This window comes from Centrocercus urophasianus, unplaced genomic scaffold, assembly GCF_019232065.1.
Source record: "Centrocercus urophasianus isolate 14NV4802_14NV808 unplaced genomic scaffold, USGS_Curo_1.0 seq_15, whole genome shotgun sequence".
Classification (NCBI taxonomy): Eukaryota; Metazoa; Chordata; class Aves; order Galliformes; family Phasianidae; genus Centrocercus; species Centrocercus urophasianus.
Genome location: NW_024884697.1, coordinates 34959734 through 34981879, shown reverse-complemented (window position 1 = coordinate 34981879; position 22146 = coordinate 34959734). Strand labels below are relative to the sequence as shown.

The 22146-nt window shown below is 36.5% G+C and overlaps 1 protein-coding gene across 1 annotated transcript in view; it reads right to left on the bottom strand.

Moving 5' to 3' along the window:
* The window catches only part of TRHDE (thyrotropin releasing hormone degrading enzyme), a 207337-nt gene that overhangs the window by 22626 nt on the left and 162565 nt on the right, over nucleotides 1-22146 (bottom strand). Inside the window, exons 11-15 of the mRNA XM_042815914.1 lie at nucleotides 20324-20457; nucleotides 20170-20225; nucleotides 3985-4132; nucleotides 2049-2146; nucleotides 1460-1567 (exon numbers count right to left, since the gene is read on the bottom strand). Coding sequence (XP_042671848.1) covers nucleotides 1460-1567; nucleotides 2049-2146; nucleotides 3985-4132; nucleotides 20170-20225; nucleotides 20324-20457 — 544 coding nt within the window. The remainder of the gene's footprint in view (nucleotides 1-1459; nucleotides 1568-2048; nucleotides 2147-3984; nucleotides 4133-20169; nucleotides 20226-20323; nucleotides 20458-22146) is intronic.

The window sequence follows — 22146 nt, the reverse complement described above, 5'->3', positions numbered from 1 at the left end:
CGAGCAGGACACGGGTAATGGCCGCAAGTTATATCACTGGAGGTTTAGATTGGACATAAGGAAGAACTTTTTCTCTCAGAGAGTGGTCAGGCACTGGAATGGCTGCCTAGAGAGGTGATGGAGTTGCCGTCCCTGGCAGTGTTCAAGAGGCATCTGGAAGAGGAGGTGCTTGTGGTGGCAATAGTGATGAGGAGACGGTTGGACTAGATGATCTTGTAGGTCGTTTCCAACCTTGTGATTCTATGATTCTATGATTCTAATTCCAAGATATCTGTGATTCCAAGACATCTGTGGATGTTTCAAGTTCTTATGGAAATACAATTTCCAGTCATTCCTATTTTGATGGTTGTTTTTAAAAAACACTGAGGTACTATCAAGTACTGTGTAATTGGATATGCCTGCAAAGGATTTTTAAAGATTACAAAGGGAGAGAGAGAGACATATTTCAACTGCAAATAAACACCTGATGGGCTGAGATGTCTTTGATAAATCCTAAATGCCTGTATGTCTACAGAGATCTGATCCTTTTGAAGTTCTAACACAAGATTAGGACTAAAAAAATAAGACTTTTTCTCTTTTTCTCATTTTTATGAAAGGCTATTTTAAACCAAATTGTCATATTTACACAATTGCATACCTCTACACCCATATGCTACAGAATGAGAAAATCCATTGTTCTTTCTCATGGACTCATAGTCTTAATCTACAGTCTGTACTTATCTCACTGTCTACTGATTGCTACTTGTATTTTCAGTAATTTAAAAGTATTTGTTTTTTCACACTTAAAAGATAAATTTCATATACTGACCATGGCCTGTGTTCCCTTCCTAAGCTGTATAACCCTGTGCCAGGACAGCCTAACAAATTTTCTGTCACACAAGCTCTATGCTGTTATTGCTCAATACATCAGTTATCATCCTACCCTCTGTGAAACCCTATGTGAGCTTTTCCATCTATTTCTGAATCACATTTAACTTCCAACTCTTCACCTTTAAGTACAGTATAGTATTTCCCTTACATATATTGTTCCAACTCCTTCTTACTCCTCAGTTCTTCTGCCTCTAGCCTCCCTCCCTCACTTTTCCTATCATTTGGCACATTCTGCTCTCTGGATTAGACAGACCTGTATTTGTCTGCTGATGCAATGCTCTTTTATCTTTCTTCCTTTCAACTCCTCCTGAAAACTCTGGTTTTTTGCCCTCTAGCATATCATTATTTGACGGCAAGTTATCAGGAGTGAGCAGAGGCTGCATTGGTGTCCCCTCCACTCAGTCATACATGTGAATAAAATTATTCATTTTGAAACCCCACAGACTTTTAATAATGGCTGATGACCTCTTCTTCATCCCATATCACTCTGCAGAGTGGGTCACTATGGGGGGTCATGAAAGGAAGAGGAGGACAGCTATACTGACTCTGAGTAGGAAAAGAGGAGTAATAACATTTATTTTCCACTTACCGGTTTCTATTGCTAGAAATCCAATCTGAAATTAATGTTGCAGCCTGCTGGTGACAGTGTTTGTTACCAAAGCTGCAGGCCAACATGATGACTTCCCGGCGCAACTCTCTGCCCAAATTAAAGAAAGCAATAAGGTTCCATTAATAAACGCAGTAAAAAATTTACAAATATGCATTTCTTATAACATAGTGGCAGCAGATAGTTGTGTAACAAATCAAAGATAATAATCTAGTTACAAAAGCAAGCCTATAGCTGCTGCAACAGTAAAGGAAAGGTTATGCATCAAAATTAGATTTCATTTACATTTATTCAGTTTTCAGATCTCTTGTGGTCAAGAGTCCAAGTTCTTAAATATCTAGTGCAGACAAATATTAAATTAATGCTTAATGAATACTGTTCTTCAAACTAAGGAAGACAGAATTCATCTCACAGCATCTCACTGCTCTCCTTTTAACCCCAAAAGAAAAAACAGAAGGGAGAGCTAGGAAAGTATGACATGCTGAAGATCATTTTGTGCAATATTACATCTACATTCTGTAAGAAAACAAGCAAATAAACAAAAACCAATAACAAAGAAATGTAACAGTACTCATGTTGGTAGGATGCTTGAACAAGCGATTTGTTTAAATTATTCGTTGGCCATCCAAGCTTGAGATACATTGATGCGACTTGTCTTAAAATATACTCCTGAAGAGGAAAAGAATATTCAGTGTTAACATTTAGTTTTGGTCTTTGTTTCAAACTTGAAATACAATCAACAGTAAGCAAAGTCCACATAAAATTTTCCTTCATTGGTGTAGTGAGAAACAATCTGTAGAAAAGCTAATTGATCAGATGCCTCATATTAGCCAGTTTATGTCATAATAAATATAACAATTTAGGATTTCCTACATGCTATTTTGAACTCACAGTATATGGCTGGAAAGTTGCAAGAATGCCAACAGCTTTACATCTAATCTACAGTTAATCTCAACTATACCATGTATGTTCATTTTTGAAAGAATATTGTTTTGATAGTCACAGCCAGGGCAAAAATGGTCCGTAGGCACAGTCAATTGACCTCAGAATATTGAATAACGTGGCTGCAAATGAGCTTTGTACCATTTAATTACACTATATTTTAAGCAACAAACCCAGCACAAGATATATTTTAGCTTATTTTATTTTTTACACAGGAGATGTATTTACATATTCTGACCAGTTGTAAAGAAAACAACTGTCGTATTCAGCATAATCTTCTGCCAGTAAAATTCACCAATTTGAAAAACAGAACTGAAATATAAAGAACTGCACAGAATAGCATCTGCTTTATTATTATAGATGCATGGGCACGTATATGTGATGTTAGGACAAAAGGAGATTCATAGCGCCACTTTCTCTAGCAGATATGTTATTCTGTGACTAAAATGACTTTTTATTTCCTCTGCTATCACCTCTGCTTTCAAAGCTCTCATCAGTAGTGATAAAACACAAGCCAGCTGTGAATTTTACTGTTTTTATTTATTAAAATTGTCTTTTCTTTACACAGGTATGTTTAAAAGTGAAATACCAATGGCAGTCTGGTAAGAATTTTTCTGTGTAGTTAATAACAGACTGCAAATGCAAATTAATTCAACATCATTTCATGATACAGCTCTGGTTTGCATGAAAGCCTACAATGCAGAGAGCAGGTAGCTCTGCATATATATTTATATGTGTATGGATTTATATATACATAGTCACCTCTAGCTTCCTGCTTTCTGAGCATGTGTGTATAAACACATGTACACACACAGAAACAAATACACATCTTAGAAGAAAAAAGCACATCTAAACATTTCAAGCTTTAGGGTGTTCTCACTCAAATATCTTTATTAAATTACACAACATTCAAAATATGTAAACTACATAAAATTCACTGTACTTTCATTAAAAACATTTCAGCATAGCTAGGATTTTCTTTTTTCCCTTGGTAAAATATTTGTCATGTCCATCTTAATTACCTATTGCTAGTTGCTACTGCTGTCCCTTCGGACCCAATTATGAATGGGCTTCTGATTCAATGGTGATCTAATCCTTGTTAATTAAGGTAACTGCATCGAATTCACAATGGCTTTTTGGAGAAAATAATGACTACAAATCTTTACTTCAGTGGCATGCATCCTGTGTAAGTTGTGCCTGCATTTGATGTTCTTGCTGAGCTTGGGTATCAATCCAAATACAGCTGAGGGGCTCCACAACAGATAAAAATCTGCAAATAGATTACTTCGGCTCTTTTAAGTAGAATACTTTGTTTGTTGTAGTATTCTGTAGGAGAAATAATTACTTGTCCTTCCATTTATCATATGCTTCTCAAACAAGTCATTACTGTTCAAATGCAAATGAACCAAAGCTTGACAACTGGTATGTTTAAAAAGGGAATAATTAGGAAGGAAGTTAGTATCCCTAGGTCACTTACAGAATCTAACTGGAGGACAGTTCAATTCTTGGTAATAAAAGGGAGTGAGGGAAGAGAAAAAGAGATAGGGAGACTATGCATCTCTTACACTGAAGATGTTGTAGTTTTCTGTGCGGTCCAGTAATTTATCTAGAGGATAAAGAGCTTGGCTGGCTGCATGCCAAGGTAGAAAATCCTTCTCCTCTGAAAGGTATCTGATAATCTCCAAAGGAATATTCTGAGGCAAATAACCAGCTCTGTGCAATAAATGAAGTTAGTATTAAATTGATTTTGCAGGAGATACATTATAAAGCAAAAATGACTTTTTTTTTTTTTTTCCCAAAAGACATTAAAAGGCAGACAAACATGATAAACTCATCACACTATAATGACATAAAAGACAACTGTATAAAAAGCAGAACACACCGTCTCTCTCAACACATGGGAAAACCTACATACTGGATGAAGGAAAGTATGAAAAAAACATGAAAGAAGACTAAACAAGCTATCCTTAATACATATAGATTTTAGTAGCTATAGAAAATACAAACAATGAAGTAAAGTTGTCTGCATAAAATCAACAAGTCAAGGTATATTGTTTCAGAGATCATTTCAAATGGCCTCAGTCATCTCGGAAGAACTAATAGTGAATAGGGTTCCTTTAGTTTCATAGTTTTCCTCCCCACACTTTTCTCTCTCCTTCATAGCTGCCTTGTCTTCTAACTGTAAGCCATTTTAGAACAACTTACTGTATTAAACTGAAGTAGCATCCAATGACATATTTTGGTTAAGAGTTTTTCAGCACTTTCCATGAAAGCAATTTTTTTTCCATAGGTTTATCAATCAATCAATCAGGTAGAATTTTGCCCTGCTCTTTAACTGACATAAAAAATCTCTCCCCGAAAGGAAGAGTTTAGTAGGGTTTCAACAACTTTTCTTTTTTTTTATATATATATTTAGTTTTAGATTTGCAAGTAAAGTGCTATACAGCATTTGGAAGCTGCTTTTTAGATCTCAGTACTGGAAACATCACATTTTAGGATTTGTACTCATTTTCTTTTTCAAAACAGTATTTTTTCTTAACTACCCAGATTGCAAAAACAAGGTGTAACCCTGTGGGTGTGAACTTGCCAGAGCACACAAGTCTGTTCTTCTGCTGATGCATGTATTTAAATCCCACAGGAGTTCTCTACCTGCCTAGAAAGGAGATAATGATTTCATTTTCATTAAACGCTTAAACTCAGGAAGCTGGAGTCCACAAGTTTCAGTTTAACATAGGCTTCAGTATGATACATATATTTTGTCCTTGTTGGTCACCAATGGTTCTCTTAATTTCCATCACATGGAAAAAATGCATAAGAGACTGCTTGTTATAGCAAATAAAGACAATTACAGATACATACATACATACATAAATTGTGATCTCAATTGTAACAACAGTTCTTTTAAGAACTACTTTGCTTAAATCTTTGAAATAGACTGATCCAAAACCAGTTTTCTTGTAAAGTGCAGCACATCCATGTAAGCCTTCGTGTTTCATAATCCTCTTCCTTTCAAATTCTTGTGGAAGAAGAGAGTTCATATATGATATTTCAAAATTATCTATGCCACACGCTCATAATATGCTTTCCACTATGCTGTCATCTTTGTCTCCATATTGTCAGCAAGGTCCTGTTCTCAGCTCGTTACAGAGCAGACTCAAGCAAGGAAAGTTGAGATGACTTGAGTTCAGTAAGTCACTCAGCCACTTAACAGATGTGAAAGGAGAATGGGCCTCTCAGAGTGGATAGTGACAGAGTTCAGTACATCTGAAAACTGAGAAAGTAAGCTGAATAGGAATGACTTCATCTTTACAAGCCTTTCTTATTTCTGAAGCAGTATGAATTTTAGGTCTCAACACTTTGTAAAGATGTGTAACTATAATAATGTGAGCAGAAACAAGCTTGATTGACTGCAGAGTTAAACATCTTGGAGGTAATATTAGCAAAGAGGTAAACTTGCTCAAAGTTCCACATATATAATTAGATCCCAGTGGGATTTGTGATTATTGTACTGATAATTTGATTGACATGAGAAAGGTGGATCAAAGAACAAGAAGAATGGCTCAGAAAACATGCTACATAAAAAATAAACACACGAATGTTTATTGTAGCTGCACTAATGGACATTTAGGATCATGCCTAAATTGAGTCTCTCTATGCTAATCACAAAAGGGAAATCATCACTGCAAAACAGATTATTTCCTTTTCTTTGTAAGTTTAACTTCTCCATAACAAAACAAAATCATTGAATTCTGAGATCTATTACTTATTCATGAGCTTCTGGCTTTCCTAATCAGTTTTAGAATTGTGATTTTAAGCTGATGCTACTCATTCTGTTCACAATGGAAACTGCTGCTCTCATCATCTCACCATTTTAAACTTCCATAATCTGGAGAAGAGAAAGCTGTTGGAGGACCATATGGTGGCCTTCCAGTACTTGAAGGGGACCTACAGGAAAGCTCGGGAGATACTTTTCAGAAGGGCAGGTAGTGACAGAACAAGCAAAATTGGTTTTAAACTGGAAGAGGGTAGATTTAGCCAAGATATCAGGAAGAAATTCTTTACTGTGAGAGTGGTGAAACCCAGTGAAGTAGTGGATGCTCCCTCCTTGGAAGCATTCAAGGCCAGGCTGGTTGAGGCTTGGAGCAACCCGGTCTAGAGGGAGGTGTGCCTGCCTATAGCAGGGGGTTGGAATCAGAGGATCATCCAGTCCAAACCATTCTGTGATTTTATTATTCTGCATCTTCACAAAACCAAGCATTTTTTTCATTTATTTCTCAAGCTTTGCATTTTTGTATAATCACATTATTTACATTAAAAGTTTGTCCAGCACTGATTTCAAGACTCCCCCTGGAGACACTGAATCCAGGAAGACTTACTGGCTCACTTGAGCAGTGGCAAATTCATCTATTAGCCAACGTGTCCTGTTGTGCACCTAGGATTCTCCTTCACTGTCTGTGAACAGTGAATAGTGAAATAGTTTCAAAAATGGTTATGTAGAATCCAGTCAGCAAAAGCAAAATATTTGTCCCTAGTAAAGTAGGAAGGAATGGTCAAAGGAATGAAAGTCAAAGGACTTGTGACAAAGAAATACCATGAGTTGGCTGACAACTGCTAATTGAAACCACTTGTCTCATTTATGGAGCAGGATAACAACTAAGATGAAGAAAGAAGGCAGAATACAGAATGAGCCTGTTCTACATTTCTCTGCAAACTCATATTCAGACCTCTATAAATTTTTAACAAAATGTTTAACAATTATCATTACAACAAAAGGAAAAATAATAGTAGCAACTTTCCCATCAAGGGGAAAAACATTAAATAATTTCCCTGTCATATAATTGTCTGGTATTATTTATTCAAAGGTACAAATATCTTATGTTAAGTTTTTCACTCTACACATGCAGCTTGATTTGCAATCTTTTCCACCAGTGTCAGTGGAATACCAGTGACAAAAATCCGTATTTTTCTTGTGTCCTTTTCGCTATCATATTTCTGTCCTTAAAGCCCAGCAGAATTACCATCAGATATTGCCTACCAAATGCACCAGAGCAAAGAAATGAGGTTCTTTTCCAGTCTATCCATGTTAGAAGAAAACTGAGAAATCATCTGTCTTACAGGAAATAATTGATTATAAGCTATACCAAAACCATGTAATAAACATAAACACCACAGGCATACTGTGATGTGAAATCATATGACTGGTCTGAAACATCATACTGTTTCTCCAGGTGTCTCAAGCAGCACAAATCTACAACCTAGAAGCACTACAGTTTTGGCACTCCTTTTCCCAAGGGCACAGTGATATTTTAATTCTGGTCCTTCTCCCAGTAACTCTTCAAGGAAGAGTATTAGCAGACCCATGTACATGTTCTAAAATGAAATGTTATTTAAGTAACTTCACTGCAAAACATAAAAAGCTGGAGTCTTTACTGCATTCTAGATTAAAAGTTTTTGACTGGAATCACTGGTCACACAGAGAAGAGCCTGTTTAGAAAAAAACCTCTTCAAGCTCTAAGCCAGCCTTCTTTGTACTGTAAACTTTGGACTGAATGTAAAAAACATGCCAATGAAAGCAAAATTTGACCAAAACAATTACATTTGAGATGATTGGTTGATTTATTACTCTTTATGTAACTGTCCTAATCCAACAGCTTTACCAGCGTGTAAACCTATCCTGTTGCAAAAAAACTTTAGCATCAGTCAGAAACAGGGCAAAACATTAGGTTTGTCTTATCATCCATGTTCCTGGATTTCACTTTTTCCTAATGAACCAAAGAGGAGAACAAGAACATAGGCAAGCAAAGAAATCTGTTTTAGCCATTAGACAAATTATTTCTAGAAAAGAATTCTGACCAAGCAGGTTGTTCATGCCTAAACAGGCTGCTGAGAAATTGTGGTAAAAAGGTTGTTCCCTATTTTTATGACAAGAGCAGAGACAGACAAAGACCTCTCAAAAGTAATATGAATATAAAGTTATGTAGGACATTATATAAGATCAGAAGCACCGACCCTTGAACAAGCTACTATTCTGCTTACACTGAAGAAACTGCTACAGTGACCATTGCTATAAAGAAAAAAAGACAATAAATAGAAAGCAATGAATGTAGTAATGAAATATTCATCACAAAAATATCCCACTAAAAATCCTTTACCAATCCAAAATAATCTTTATGTTACATGAGCTCTTAACAAGTCAGATAAAAGCTAGAGATCTAGACTATATTATGAAACATCAGTGTGTATTCAGCTGCATTTTGACCTTGATTTGTTCTTTACACCAAGCCACTGAACTTATGGACAGATCCCAGCACATTCGTTTTCCCCTTAGGGACAAAGTACCAAATGGTAGTGTAATTGCCAAGGGAAAATTATTACTCTGTTCTGAATTATTTCTATCATAAATCCAGCACCAGTCAAACAGACTCTGTCACAAAAACGACAGTGTTGCCTTACAGTGATGAGAATCCCACATACATGTGTACCATCAATCCCTTAGTCCCATCACCAAACAAAGCCATTATAAATCTTGTGCTTAAATCAAAATTAGAAAATCCAAGCTGGCAGCAAACTGGTCAACATTGTTGAAACAATGGAAATGAAGTGATTTACTTGCCACTGGTTTAAAACTCACCCTGCATCATCTGTTTCCTATGAAATAACATATGACTAGCTTTCTGTTTAAATAATTCTAAAGAGGAAAAAAAATGCAGCTCTTCAGAACTTAGATGTGCAACTCAGATTAACTTCAATTACATTTCTGTGCATACGCAATGTATGAATAACTGGATATATTCATTAACCCACAATGGGGTATTTTAAAATAAGTCAGACTCTCATTCACTGACTCATTCCTTTACCTTTAAGGTCAAGCGTCTGGATTAGTTTATGTATTCAGGATATATTTTCCCACATTGCTTTAACAGCAATTCTGTGGCAGCTTAGTAGAAGCAGTAGGTTGAACACTGGCACGGAAAAAAAGCTTTGAGCAAGACAACCTGTGCAAGAGTGAAATGAACTCCTGAATTCACGTAAGTCACCTTACACTTCTAAAAGTCTAAATATTCAAATAATAAAACCTTACAGACATCTGTCATCCATATTCAGGAAAGGAAGCTGGAAAAATAATGCTTTTGTGTAGAAAGCTGATGAGCAACCTGTAAAATGGGCTCGAGGACCTTGAGAATAAAAGCACCATTTTCCACTCCCAGCGGTGGGCTGACTTAGGTACAGATGACGACTTTGCTTTTCTAAGACATCCAAAGTGGCATAATGGAGGCATTATGTTTTGTACCAGCTGTGGACTTCCACATAAACAGGACAAGAATGCATATCTGCTCTTTGATAAGTACAGCAGCACCATTTGGCTTATAAGCTCACTGTAAGTGCTAAATTTAATCAGCATTCAATCTCTCTAACATCAAAAGATTCACAAAGTATGACAATGTTAAGTGAAGCACGCTTATTATTATGTTTTCTTACATGCATAATATTTGAGGACTTTTCAAGTGACGTTCAACTCCACACAAGAGCATTTTAAGCAGCCTGCACAGAACAGCTCAAATTCAATGCAATTATCAGTATAATTGCATGATTTAAATTATCTTACATAGATTCTGAGTTGCTACATAAGTGAAGGCTAGTGTTAATTTTAATTAATCACCTTTGTCGAAAAGAGAAAAAAAAAAAAAAGCAAACAAACAAAAAAATACACCTTTGAAATCCAGCATTTGTAAAAATAAAACAACAAAAAATCCTCAGATTGGGCTTAATATCTCTTCTTTCCTCTTCTTTTCCATATGAAAAAAAAATAAATAAATAAAACAAAAGCAGAGGAGTACAAGATAAAAAGGAATGATCTTACAGCTGAAAATCAACACTTAGCAGCAAGTTGGATAATGTAATGTTTTTCATCACTGCCAAAACCTGATTTTGTAGGTGTGTCTGTCACTTAAATTAACTGATGAAATTTGAATATATTTCAGGAGCTGATGGAGGTCATTTTCAGATGGCTAGGTTAAAAAAAGTGTTACTTATTTTATTTCACAATGATTTTTTTGGGGGGTAGAATGAAACAGCCCTTCTACTCCTAAAGTTGTCAATGAGCAATGATACCTATGAAAGCATGTTTGAGCACATTCAGAATTGGATTCATTTATTATTATGCACCAAACATTTTCATATCTCTCTTTCCTTTCCTGTTCTAATGTTTACAATTCATGCATCAATCAGCCAAGTGAAATTTGTGTTTAAAAAGCCAGGAACTTCATATGGAAAGTACAAAAGTGTGATCTTGAAAACAAGCATACAATCTGAATTTTGTTTGCCAGAATATCTACACAGTTGTGTATTATGTCTGTAAAAGCAATTATCTAAAAACATATTTATAATAAAAGAGTCTGTGAAATTCTTATAACCCCTCACCTATTCTCTTATCTTCATTTTACAGAGAGAAAACTGACACACAAACAGTTTAAGTGATTTTACCAAGGTCACCGAATAATTCCATAGCAGAAACAGCACCTGAGATTTCTCTAGTCTCTATCCAGCATACTATTCCTTACACAGTTCTTCCATTTACTGCTTCACTTAGAGAAAAATACCATTCTAGCCAAATATGAAGACAAATTCATAAAACATTAATTCTGAAGAATTACATTTCACTGAGAAAAGAGACCTTACTCTTCTCTGTGAAACACCAATAAATCCTAGCATACACTTTCAAAAACTGCTTTATAAAATCACCAAATGATAACAAAAAAACTTGAAAGCACAACCTGCACTTTCAGTTCAGAAGTGTATCCTGGCAGGTAGTTGGGTATGTTCTGCCAAGCAGACAGAGCATATACTGCCAAAGATCAAATCTCTTCCAGATAATAACAACCCTGGCATAGCGTAACTGGGTGAGCCCAGAAAGTAGCATAGTTTCTGAGCTCCAAACTGCAGGCAAAGCAGTCAGCAGCCTAAGGTAGCAGATTTTCGTTTACTGATGATAGTCCTCTCTAGCTAGAAAAATTAGTCCTAATTCATATGCCTTTGTCGGTGCTGTTAAAAAGGGAAAAGATGGGATATTTAGAGTGGCACTTCCAGCCTCCCTGCCACAAAGAGAAGCAGGGTCTCTTGCTTTCTGCTCTGGTCAAAAGTAATTGCATTCTAGAAGGAAAAAAAGCTACTTATTATAAGAGCAGAAGTGAAGGAGATGGGGAAAGGCAGTGAACACACTTGCAGGAAAGAAAAAGGGTGTTATAGATGAGAGCAGAGCACACAGAACAAACACAACTAAGAAGGAGACAGCAGACCTCCCATACAGTGGCTGAAGTTGTGAGGATGGGCAGAGACTTGAACTGCATCACAAACACACAAGTTATATTTGCATTTTTCAGCCCCCTTTCCACTACCCAAAGTTGCTAAGAAGCCTTCAAGAAGCTCCACTCACAGCACCTTCCTCATTCAACTTGAAACACCAAGCTGAGCATTCTCTCAAAGTACAATTCAGAACTGTTCTGATTAACCCTCCCAAAGCGAATTCCACAGACTGTTCCTTTCTGCTATCATTATGCGACAGTCCATAGCATCTGCACTGCAACATGAATACACCCATATCAAACTAATTTTGGCAAGCATCTTGAACAGACCATAAGCATGAGTTGAAAAGACAACAGGCAGACAGCCAGCTGCTAAAAATAATTCTTGCACTCCCTTGAAACTACTGTCATGTTTTCTTGAAAGCGTTTGCTCTGCTCTTCTGTTAAGGACAGAGTTAATATAGGTTACAGAACAAAAATATTGCTATAATTGTACAAGTAATGAACAATGCATAAGAAATTTTGTGGGAATGTGGATTAACAACATCACCCACTTCTACAAGATAGATGCACGCTACACCCATACCTACCGACTGCACTAAACTCTCTGCAAAGAACTGAGACCTCCAGCTTCTCTTTTGTGCATGCCGAAGACTCTTATTCAACTTCTTCAGCTGCTCTCACTAGGTTTTTCTATTCTCCAGAATGCTCTTGTAGTGCCAGTGATTCCCTGAAATGTGTTGTACAATTTGCTTCATTGCTCTTATCTACACAAGAAAATCAGATGCAAAAATGATACATAACTCCAACAACAGAACTGACTTTTAGAATGCTTACTGTCAAGAATTAGTTTGATTCTTCTTTTATGAACATATGTAAATGTAAGCTGAAAAGTGTATCTCCATGTAAAGCAGATATCAAGGCTGTGATATGTCAAAGAACATATGGATGGATACAGAGTATACAGAATGAATGAAGGCTACCTTAAAGTATTTGTGGCTATTATCTCTAGGAAAGGTACAACTGCTGTGATTCACCGAGAGTATTTATATCAAAGGAACACCAAAAACAACTCTTCTAGGAAAACATATCTAAATCAAGCTCACGTGTAGAACTATCACTAAAATTTTCGACAGTGAAAAGTTACTATAGTATCTGCTGAAATAATTTTAATGAGGCCTTATTTATTAAAATACTAAGTCTATACCACTATTAATCAAGCATGAGCAAACTATCTATCTAATACTTGCTCCATTAACTAGTTACTAACTCAGAGGCATTAATTAGAGGAGCTACTTAACATATCTGTTGTTTTTCTCTGTTGAATTACCAGCAAATGGTATCAGGAATAGTAATGAGGGCTAGAGTTAAACTTTACAGTTTATTCATTTAAATGAACTCTCTATGATTGTTTACGAATGACCCAAGTCAAACAAGGTCAATAACCCCGGATATAGCTGCTAAAATTTGGAAACAATCTGAAATTCAGAACTTAGGCTAGATGAGAACTTCTATCTTTGTTGCCTACTTATTATCTAGACACAGAGTTTTAAATGGGGCCTCAAATGCCTTGACTTTTCCTGACACTACACTGAACAGGACTCTAAGTAACATAATCAAGTGTAACATGGAACTAATTATCCTAGACGTGCTGGAAGACTTGCAACAAATGCTACCGTAAATGACATCTTCAGCTGTGGAAAATGACAATGAATATCACTTCATTAATTTTGACATGTACATATTTCATAGAATCATAGAATCAAGAATATCTTGAGTTGGAAGAGATCCACAAGGAACATAAAATCCAACCCCTTGTTCCACAGAGATTGATAGTTTGTATCATGCTTTTCCCTATGTCTCAGGGCATTGTTCAAATGCTCCTTGATCTCTGGAAGCTTGGGGCTGTGCTCACTGCCCTGGCAGCCCATTCCATGCCCATTGCCCTCTGGTGAAGAACTCTTCCCTTACACCCAACCCGACCCAACCCTCACACAGCTCCACACTGTTCCCTCTGGCCCTGCTGCTGTCACAGAGAGAGAAGCTCAGTGCTGCCCCTCTGCTCCCTGTGTGCAGCTGTAGGTCACCATGAGGCCTTCTTTCAGCTCTGTCCTGAGGGGACATGAAGGGACTTCAGCTGTCACTCGTACATCTTGCCTTCCAGACCATCTTTGTAGCGCTCCTTTGGACATTCCCCAATACTTTACGTCCTTTTAGTACTGGGGTGCCCAAACTGCACACAGTGTTCAAGAAGATGTCAAATCAGTACAATGTAGAGAGAGACAATCACTTCCTTCTTCAAGAAAATATTCTTCAAATTTATCAGTAAGCATTGTGGATTCGTATGCTTTCATTCGAATTAGATCATACAAACTAGAGATTAAGTTACATGATAACTACAGTCAGGAATTCCATTGGTCAGCAGTTGCTTCTGTGTGAATGTTGGTCATATTGTTGTAGCTTATTTCTGAATTTTACTTTTGGAACCAACCTTGTAGTCAAACCTCATGTGTTAAAGACAAATTTGTGTCAAGTTAGAGAATCTGGATTTTGATCTGAAAGTCAGGTTGACACTGTCCTTTCCCTTACCTTCAGAATTTGATTTTCTAGAGCTAGCAGAACTCAGAATTTCGAACAAAGCAAGCCAAGAACTGATTAAAGGCAGGAAAACAATCAGTGTAACTTATTACCTGCCTGCATCAGGCTCCTGATTTTGGTCTGATGTGTAAGATTATAAGAGGAACTTTCATGAAAGCTAACAAAAAGGAAAGCTCTTTAGTTCACAGCTAATTCTGAAAGTGTGCTTTTTTCTCATTGCTTATTTCCGACGTCACTCTCTGTATCTGTGAAGTCTACAGGAGCAGGCTTGCTGTCCTAAAAAGAACTTATACTGTATAGACAACAGCTCCCTCTCTTCATAAGCTGTGAAATAGGCAACACTGCAGTATGGTCAAGCTGTTTCTTATTCTGCCAGTAAGAACAGCCTTTCCTCACTTTTACTAATTTACTCATCTACTTCTGCAAACACTGAGTGACTGTCACACCATTTATTATCCCTCAGTTACATAGTTTCTAGGTTTTGTTTTCCTCTGCTCTATGTTGATCAAGGACATACAGGTTTTCTCTGCTGTTCTCTAATGCTCAAAAAGGGCTCTCAGAAAAAGAGACTTCATGGACAGTGAAGAAACCCCGCAGCAGAAAAACAATTAGTTAACAACACCACTTCATGATTTTTCATGAATCCACTTAAGGAGTAGTGATAAGAAATACTCAAAATGTACAACCAAATTTTATCTCTGGCCTTTATTAATGTGTAATCAATGAGTTTAGTCTTGGCATATTCCACACTGTCACTAGGCAATTTGAACTGTCAGAAAAATCTGAGTATCCAAAGAACTACACAATCTCTTCAGTGACAGAAGGCAAGATATTGATCAATAGTAAGGCAGACTGTCAGTATCAGAAGCTCATTCCTGAGAAACTGTCCTGCAAGCCAAGCAGCTATCACTTTAACATGACTGTAAGTGAAAGCAGGAAAGAGGGGTATTAGATATACTTCGGGTTTCAAGAGAAATACAGGTGGCTTCTTCCAAACAGGAAGGAACAATATTTTAAATGAGAGTAAAATAGGTATCCACATTCACATCTGATCATCTGATTATACACTGATTAGCAATGAATAAAACCAGATATTTTTCTTTGACATAACAATGGATTAATTCAACCAGCTTAATGAGTGGAAGTGAATATGAAACTTTAGGGCTCTGCAAATAAGAACTAGGGGTGGCACAATGCTGTGGACATCAGGAGGGTAATTTATTTAGGTCTGTATTAAGTGGCTTCAAGAGGTCAAGTGCACATTTCTCTCCATTATCTGTCAGTGCAGTCCAGGATGATGAGCTCAGATTTACAGGTCTACCTTTGGGATGTCTAAAGTAAAGTGAGAAGCATCCCATCTCACATATTCACCAATACCCTACTCCAAGGAAAGAGAAAGAATGAACAACCTGACAGCATTATTCACACTCTCAAGCAACTCTTTCTTCCTGTGATACTACCTTTGTTCAATCAAAGCTCAGAGGAAATACACAGTTCCATTTGTCTTCTCTTGTCTATCTCAGTCTATTATCAACACATCCAGCTCATTTAATACAATCAGCATTATTCCAAATTGTTCTGAAATCTCACAAAAAAGCATTCTAAAAAGATCACAGAATCACAGAATCACAGAACTGTAGGGGTTGGAAGAGACCTCCAGAGATCATCGAGTCCAACCCCCCTGCCAAAGCTGGTTCCCTACAGCAGGTCGCACAGGTAGGCATCCAGGCAGCTCTTGAACATCTCCAGAGAAGGAGACTCCACCACCTCCCTGGGCAGCCTGTTCCAGTGCTCCGTCACCTCACTGTAAAGAAGTTCTTGCGCACATTTGTGTGGAACTCCCTATGCTGCAGTTTCCAGCAGTTTCCTTGATAAATAAGGCCGATATTTTTCCTTGATAAATAACGGCCAATAAGGATCATCAATGAGATGGAAAGACAGAGCACTAAGGTTCTGTTCCAGCTCAAGAATTTTGGGCATATATTTCCCTAAGTGATGTTACCGCCAAAGCTACAGCACTTGAGATCCTCAGGGTGCACATATGCACTACAGCTGAGAACAAAATAATGCTTAAAAATTTCAAAAAAACAAACAAGTTTGTGAGAATTCAAACACAGTGGGCAAGCTGTAGCTTTCCTTTATTGTTATTATTCAGTTCAATTCTGCTTGATTGATTTTATGGAACCAAAATACACAAAGAAGAAGGAATATATTTACATAGAAAATGCGCAAAAGTTTAGGAAGTTAAATTTATAGAGCTTAAAATATTCCTTGAAGTTATCAATTCATTTATACTTATTTTTGAGAAATCATTATACTGGACAATAAAAGGATAAACATTTTGGAGCAATAAAATCAAACACTTCTTCTGAAAAAAAAAAAATTAAATATGTGCTCAAAATAAATGATATTTTTCAGCTTTCTTCAAATCTCAATGTTTTCCTAACGAAAAGACATGTATATGTTTCAGAAACAAAATCAGTTTGCATTAATAGTATATAGAAATACCACATTAGGACTTATCATACTAGGACACTGGAAAATTAGAGTTGAATCTTTCTGCTGTGGAGAGGACATTATCAAGTTCAACAGCGCACTAGGCGGTATTCAGAAATCTCTAAGTACAGGGCATTTTAAAGAAATACAGTATTTAATACAGTAAAAAAGCTGCTTGCATTGGAAATTGTTTTAAAAGGGACATGCACAGATTTAAGAAGTTATGTTTTCATTTAGATATTATTTTATCATAGAAAATAATATCTAGGGATTAATATAAAAGTATATGTTTCAGAGCTCTCTCCTCACTCAAAATGTCTATGTTTATAGAGGTAGACAAGAAGATAATATATCTGTACCACCAGGGACTACATCAGAGGACAGAATTAGCCTTAAAAACAGCAGTCTTCTCCAAAGTCAGGTCTAAACTACCAATTACTACCTCTGTGCTTGGTCAATAAGGTTACTCACCTTTTCACATGTTACAGTCAAAGACAATTGTCTGTGTTTAATCTCCCTATCACATAACATTATATGGAGAGGGAGAAACACAGTCTGTGCATCAGACATTAGATTGAATCAGTGCTGCATCCACAAGGCAGGTAACATCCAAAGCATGGCTCTGCTCTGATAAAAAGCAAAGCAACTTTCTGCAGAGTGCCTTGCAGCCAAGAGTAAAAGCTAGGCTGCTCTTAGGCTAATGATGGCCTTCTGAACCTGGACTTTCTGAGAACACTGAGAGCGTCAGTGTCATCTAGATAGTCCTCAGAGCTTGTTTTGGAACACTGCTGAGCATCTGAAACAGCAAGACCACTGCATTGTACTGTAGCGCAGTGTGCAAGTCCCCACCACTTGCCCCCACAAGAACTTCCACACATGCTTTCATATTCCCAGAGGTGCTCAGGTATGTAGGCCTGTCCCAAAACACTCCTAACTCTCTCAGTGCCTCACTAGTCCTGCTCATGATAAGGCAAGGAGTAGGTCTGTCCCTGGTCTTTATTAGTCTCTGAGAGGGGAAATGAGAACAAAAAATACCGAAGTCTTCTTACAAAGCTATACCAGACAGCCAGCTAGCCAGTAAGAGTATTTCAAGCATGACTATAATCAATTGTGGATTTTTTTTTCTTTAGAAAAGTGATAGATGAATGAAGTAAGAAAAGATTAACAGTAAAGCCTACATGCCAAGTTTAGCCAGGTCTATGTAACTTATTGCTACCCTTTGAATACTGCCTATAAATTTACTAGTTGCAAACACGCGCATCTCTACATCTCTATTTCAGCCAATTCTGTCACAGCAAGACTGGCTTGTGAGTTGTATATTCAAAGTAGTATTAGTGACATGAGTCTGTCAAAAAATTTCAAAGAAGCAGGAATCTATATGTGTATCCCTGTTAAAAGTGCATTACCACTTAAGTACAGATACATATGAGTATACAGTGCAAATATTTAGCACAACTGATATTTTTTCCATTGTGCATGATTAGCAAATGCAGTAGATGACCACTGCAGCTCAACATTAAAAACAAAATGTTAAGATTTTAGAACACAAAATCTTGTGAACAAACTCACAGTGCTCTCACAAAACTACTTGTAGAAAAAACACCTTGATCCAGTATTATCATCAACATGCTTTGGAAAGCAGGTTGGGAATGAGCTTCTTGTCTATGTCTGGGTGTTTTTTAGGTAGGAAAATTTGGCCAGATTATGCAGGTTGCAACATTAATCAAGACCTTGTCTTTATGTTTCATGAAGATGACATTCTAGAGCATTGGCTCAGGATGAAGAAAAACCACAACCTACAAGAATCAGCTTCAGAAACAGGCTTTTTTCAGTGCTTAGATTATCAGTAAAGTAAAATCACATCTGAATGCATTCAGTTCATGGAAAAAGAGAAAAGCCACACACTGATTCCGTACAGCCATAAATTACTTCAGCTTTATTAGACAAAAACCAGCTCAGAGGTGCCAAAAAGTCAAAAATTAAAAAATAAAAAACAAATGAAAAAAACTGGAAGAGACTGTTACATTGCTAAGCACACATCAGTTTTTGCAGTAGTTTACGTATTTTGGAACATTCTGTAGTATTCTTCTGGCCAAGGAGTACATGGGTCACAGTCCACTGAAAACTGAAATGGCAACCTACTTCTAATCATGTAGCATTCATGAAGAAGCTAGAAGACAAGAATGAAGAGCAGTGCAAGAACAAAAAGGGTGCTCATCTTCTCCCTGCTATGCCTTCTTCTCTGCTACATTGTCGGACTGTTAAATAAGGGCTAATACTAGTTTATGTGATGTATATGGGCTAGACTGGCTGCAAGAATGGAGTGATAGGGCACACAGCTATTCTTTACTGCAAAGAAGCTGGAACAACACAGCCATAATTTGTGTGACATTGTGCCTGAATCTCAAAAATCTCTGATGACCATTTCTACTGAAATGTACCTCCATCCTGCCAATTCTTTCAAGCTATAAATACATTGGGTAAACATAAAATCCAGTCATATCAGGAATTCTTCTCACACAGACTTTGACATCACAGCGTTTCATTGATGCAATGTTCCCAGGAATCTCTAAAATCTCAAAGTTTGAAAAGTTGCTCTACTTTTCTCTCATTTTTCACTTTGACTACCAATGTACTGAACATTTTGAGTTCAAAACGAGGATGATCCAATTGTCTCAGTTCATAAAGAAAGCATTAACCAGCACTGAGTGCGTTAATTTACATAACTCTAGTCATACTAAAACACAAAAAAGCTGTATAAATTCCAGAAACAATCAACAAAACTCAAACTTTCCATTCCAAGTGAAAAACATAATACAGAAAAATAGTCTCTTTTAACAGATTACAAGAAAAGAAAGATATTGGAAAAATGATATAACGCCATAAGTCAGAGCAAAAAAAAAAAAACCTCCTGGAGCTTGAAGGTGCTTTCCAACACAAATAAAATACAGCAAAAGGGTCACTTATAAGAAGAAAAAAAAGAACAAGGAGAAGGAGGGAGGGAGTTTTAGGGAGAAAAAGAAGAAAAAAAAGAATTCATTCCTTGTACATCTGAGAAAGTGGAAGGTGATTATTTACTTCCAAAGTGTTAAACTGAACTAGGTGCAAAATTGATCAGACCTCTCCAGACTGGAAAATACCCTACAGCAATTATTGATCAAGAGCAGTGAATGTGCTAGAGACCACATTTATGCACTACACACACACACAAAAAAAAACAACAACAACAACAAAAAAAACAAAAGTGCATTTAAGACATATTTAACTTCAAAACACATTCTACTGCTGAGTTAGTGATTGCATGAGTTGTTGCAGGAATGTGTATGAAGATAGATCATCTGCAAGCAAACATACCTGGCTAGATTGAATGCATCATCGATCAAGCCTGCTCGATCGCTGACAGAGATAACCTATGAGGAGCAACCAGAAAAATGGAACCATTTAGGGTGATAAAGTAATGAAAGTTCACATATCAAAGCAGATTTTAGGGTTGAGAAGAAGAGCTTACCTCATGGTTCCTTGTCAGCTGATTAATCAGCAGCCTCCAATTCCTAATATCATAATTAACTCTGAAGTAGCCAGTCTGGTTGATGTTCCCCAGCAACCAACTTGCCTCTTCCAAAGCAGGAATTCTGTGGTGTTCTGGAAAGAGAGAAGAACATGGGAATGGGGCTTAGTTTTATCTTTAAAAATTCTAAAGATGTATTTGTTAAATTCTGTCCTTTTTTAAATACTCATAAGTTAGGAAGACTAACTTACTAAGCTAGTAAGATAAAACTAACAAAATCATTGGGGTTAATCATTTTTTTTTTATCTGTACTCATATAGAGATAGTAGTTGAGGCTCCTACAGAGATACCCTGCCCACAAAAATCTGCAAGGGCTCCTTTTTCTGGCTACTAATATTTATCAAAGACATGCCCATTTAAATCTGGTACCTGATGCTAGCCATGCTACAATACTTTATACAGTTCTAGTCATTCAATGGATTTGCTACATAGAGAGATTAAACCTGTGATTCAAAACAAAAACAAAAAAAACCCTTAACTCTTTCTGCATGTAGTCAATGACACTTTTGTTATTGGATTTTCCAGTTGTGTAGTTTCTAGCTAACTAATCACTGAGAGGCTCTCTTCTAGAACTATACCAATTAACCTTGCATTTATTAACCTGCTCTTCATCTTTTCCCTCTTTTTAAGTAATCACCTAGGGACTGAAAGCATATATCCCAGTACTTTTACAAGCAAGAATGTAGCCAGTCCATCACTATTTGCAGGACTAAGGATGCCCACAACAAAAATACACTGAAATCACATCACGTGCTTCTTTCACTACAGGACGAATCATCATGGGCTGAAGTATCAGACATCTATGTCTCTTGAATAATCTCTCAATTCAGTACATTAATCTGATATAACTGATTATGAAACAACTCGAAAAATTCAGCAACACCTTTTTTCTGCTATAATACAGAATCACACAGAATCACACACAGAATCACAAGGTTGGAAACAACCTGCAAGATCATCTAGTCCAACCACCCTCCCATTCCTATTAGTACCACTAATACCAAGTACTAGTACCAATAAAACTAGTATGCATGCTTCTGACAAAAGGAATGTCTTCTCATGAATTTCAAAAGCAAGCAAAAACAAACAAACAAACAAAACAAAAAACAAAAAGCCAAATTTGTTTCAAATGTAATTCCAAAAGGAAATTGTTTTGAATGCTTCAGTTCTTTGAAAGTAACAAATGAAAAAAGACAAGCTTGCAATATGGTCTTAACAATTCAAATACACTATCTCATACCTAGACCTACTAAAGAAATGAAATTGTTTACAGCCTTTCTTGGAAAAAAAAAAAAAAAAAGTAATTTCTGAGGAAATAATAGATGATTAGAACTACAGATAAAAGTTATGGTTCTCTCTTGGCTAAATAACAGCATCGAAAAGAAACAGCTATGGTATAAAGGTGCAAAAAAATGCAGAAAGCAATGAGATCCAATTCTAAAAACACCAAATAATCTGTTTATCTTTAAATTCATAGAGCAGTTTTTCACATATGAATTCAGAGTAAAGGCTGAGGGATTAAAAATGGAAGTCTTCTTCTCATCTAGGTAGTCCTAACATCATTAATATTTCTTCAAAATACCCTGCTTTGAAATATTATACCTAAAAAACTCAGTTGTTGCCTATTCAATTTAATTTGTTACTGTTCTTTTAGGGTTTGTCTAACTGATTTGCACTAGCTCAGTCTAATTATGCAAATGATTGAGAAAAAAAATAAACATTCTTTTATTTAGTTAAAATATTTACTTTATCCACTTAGTTAC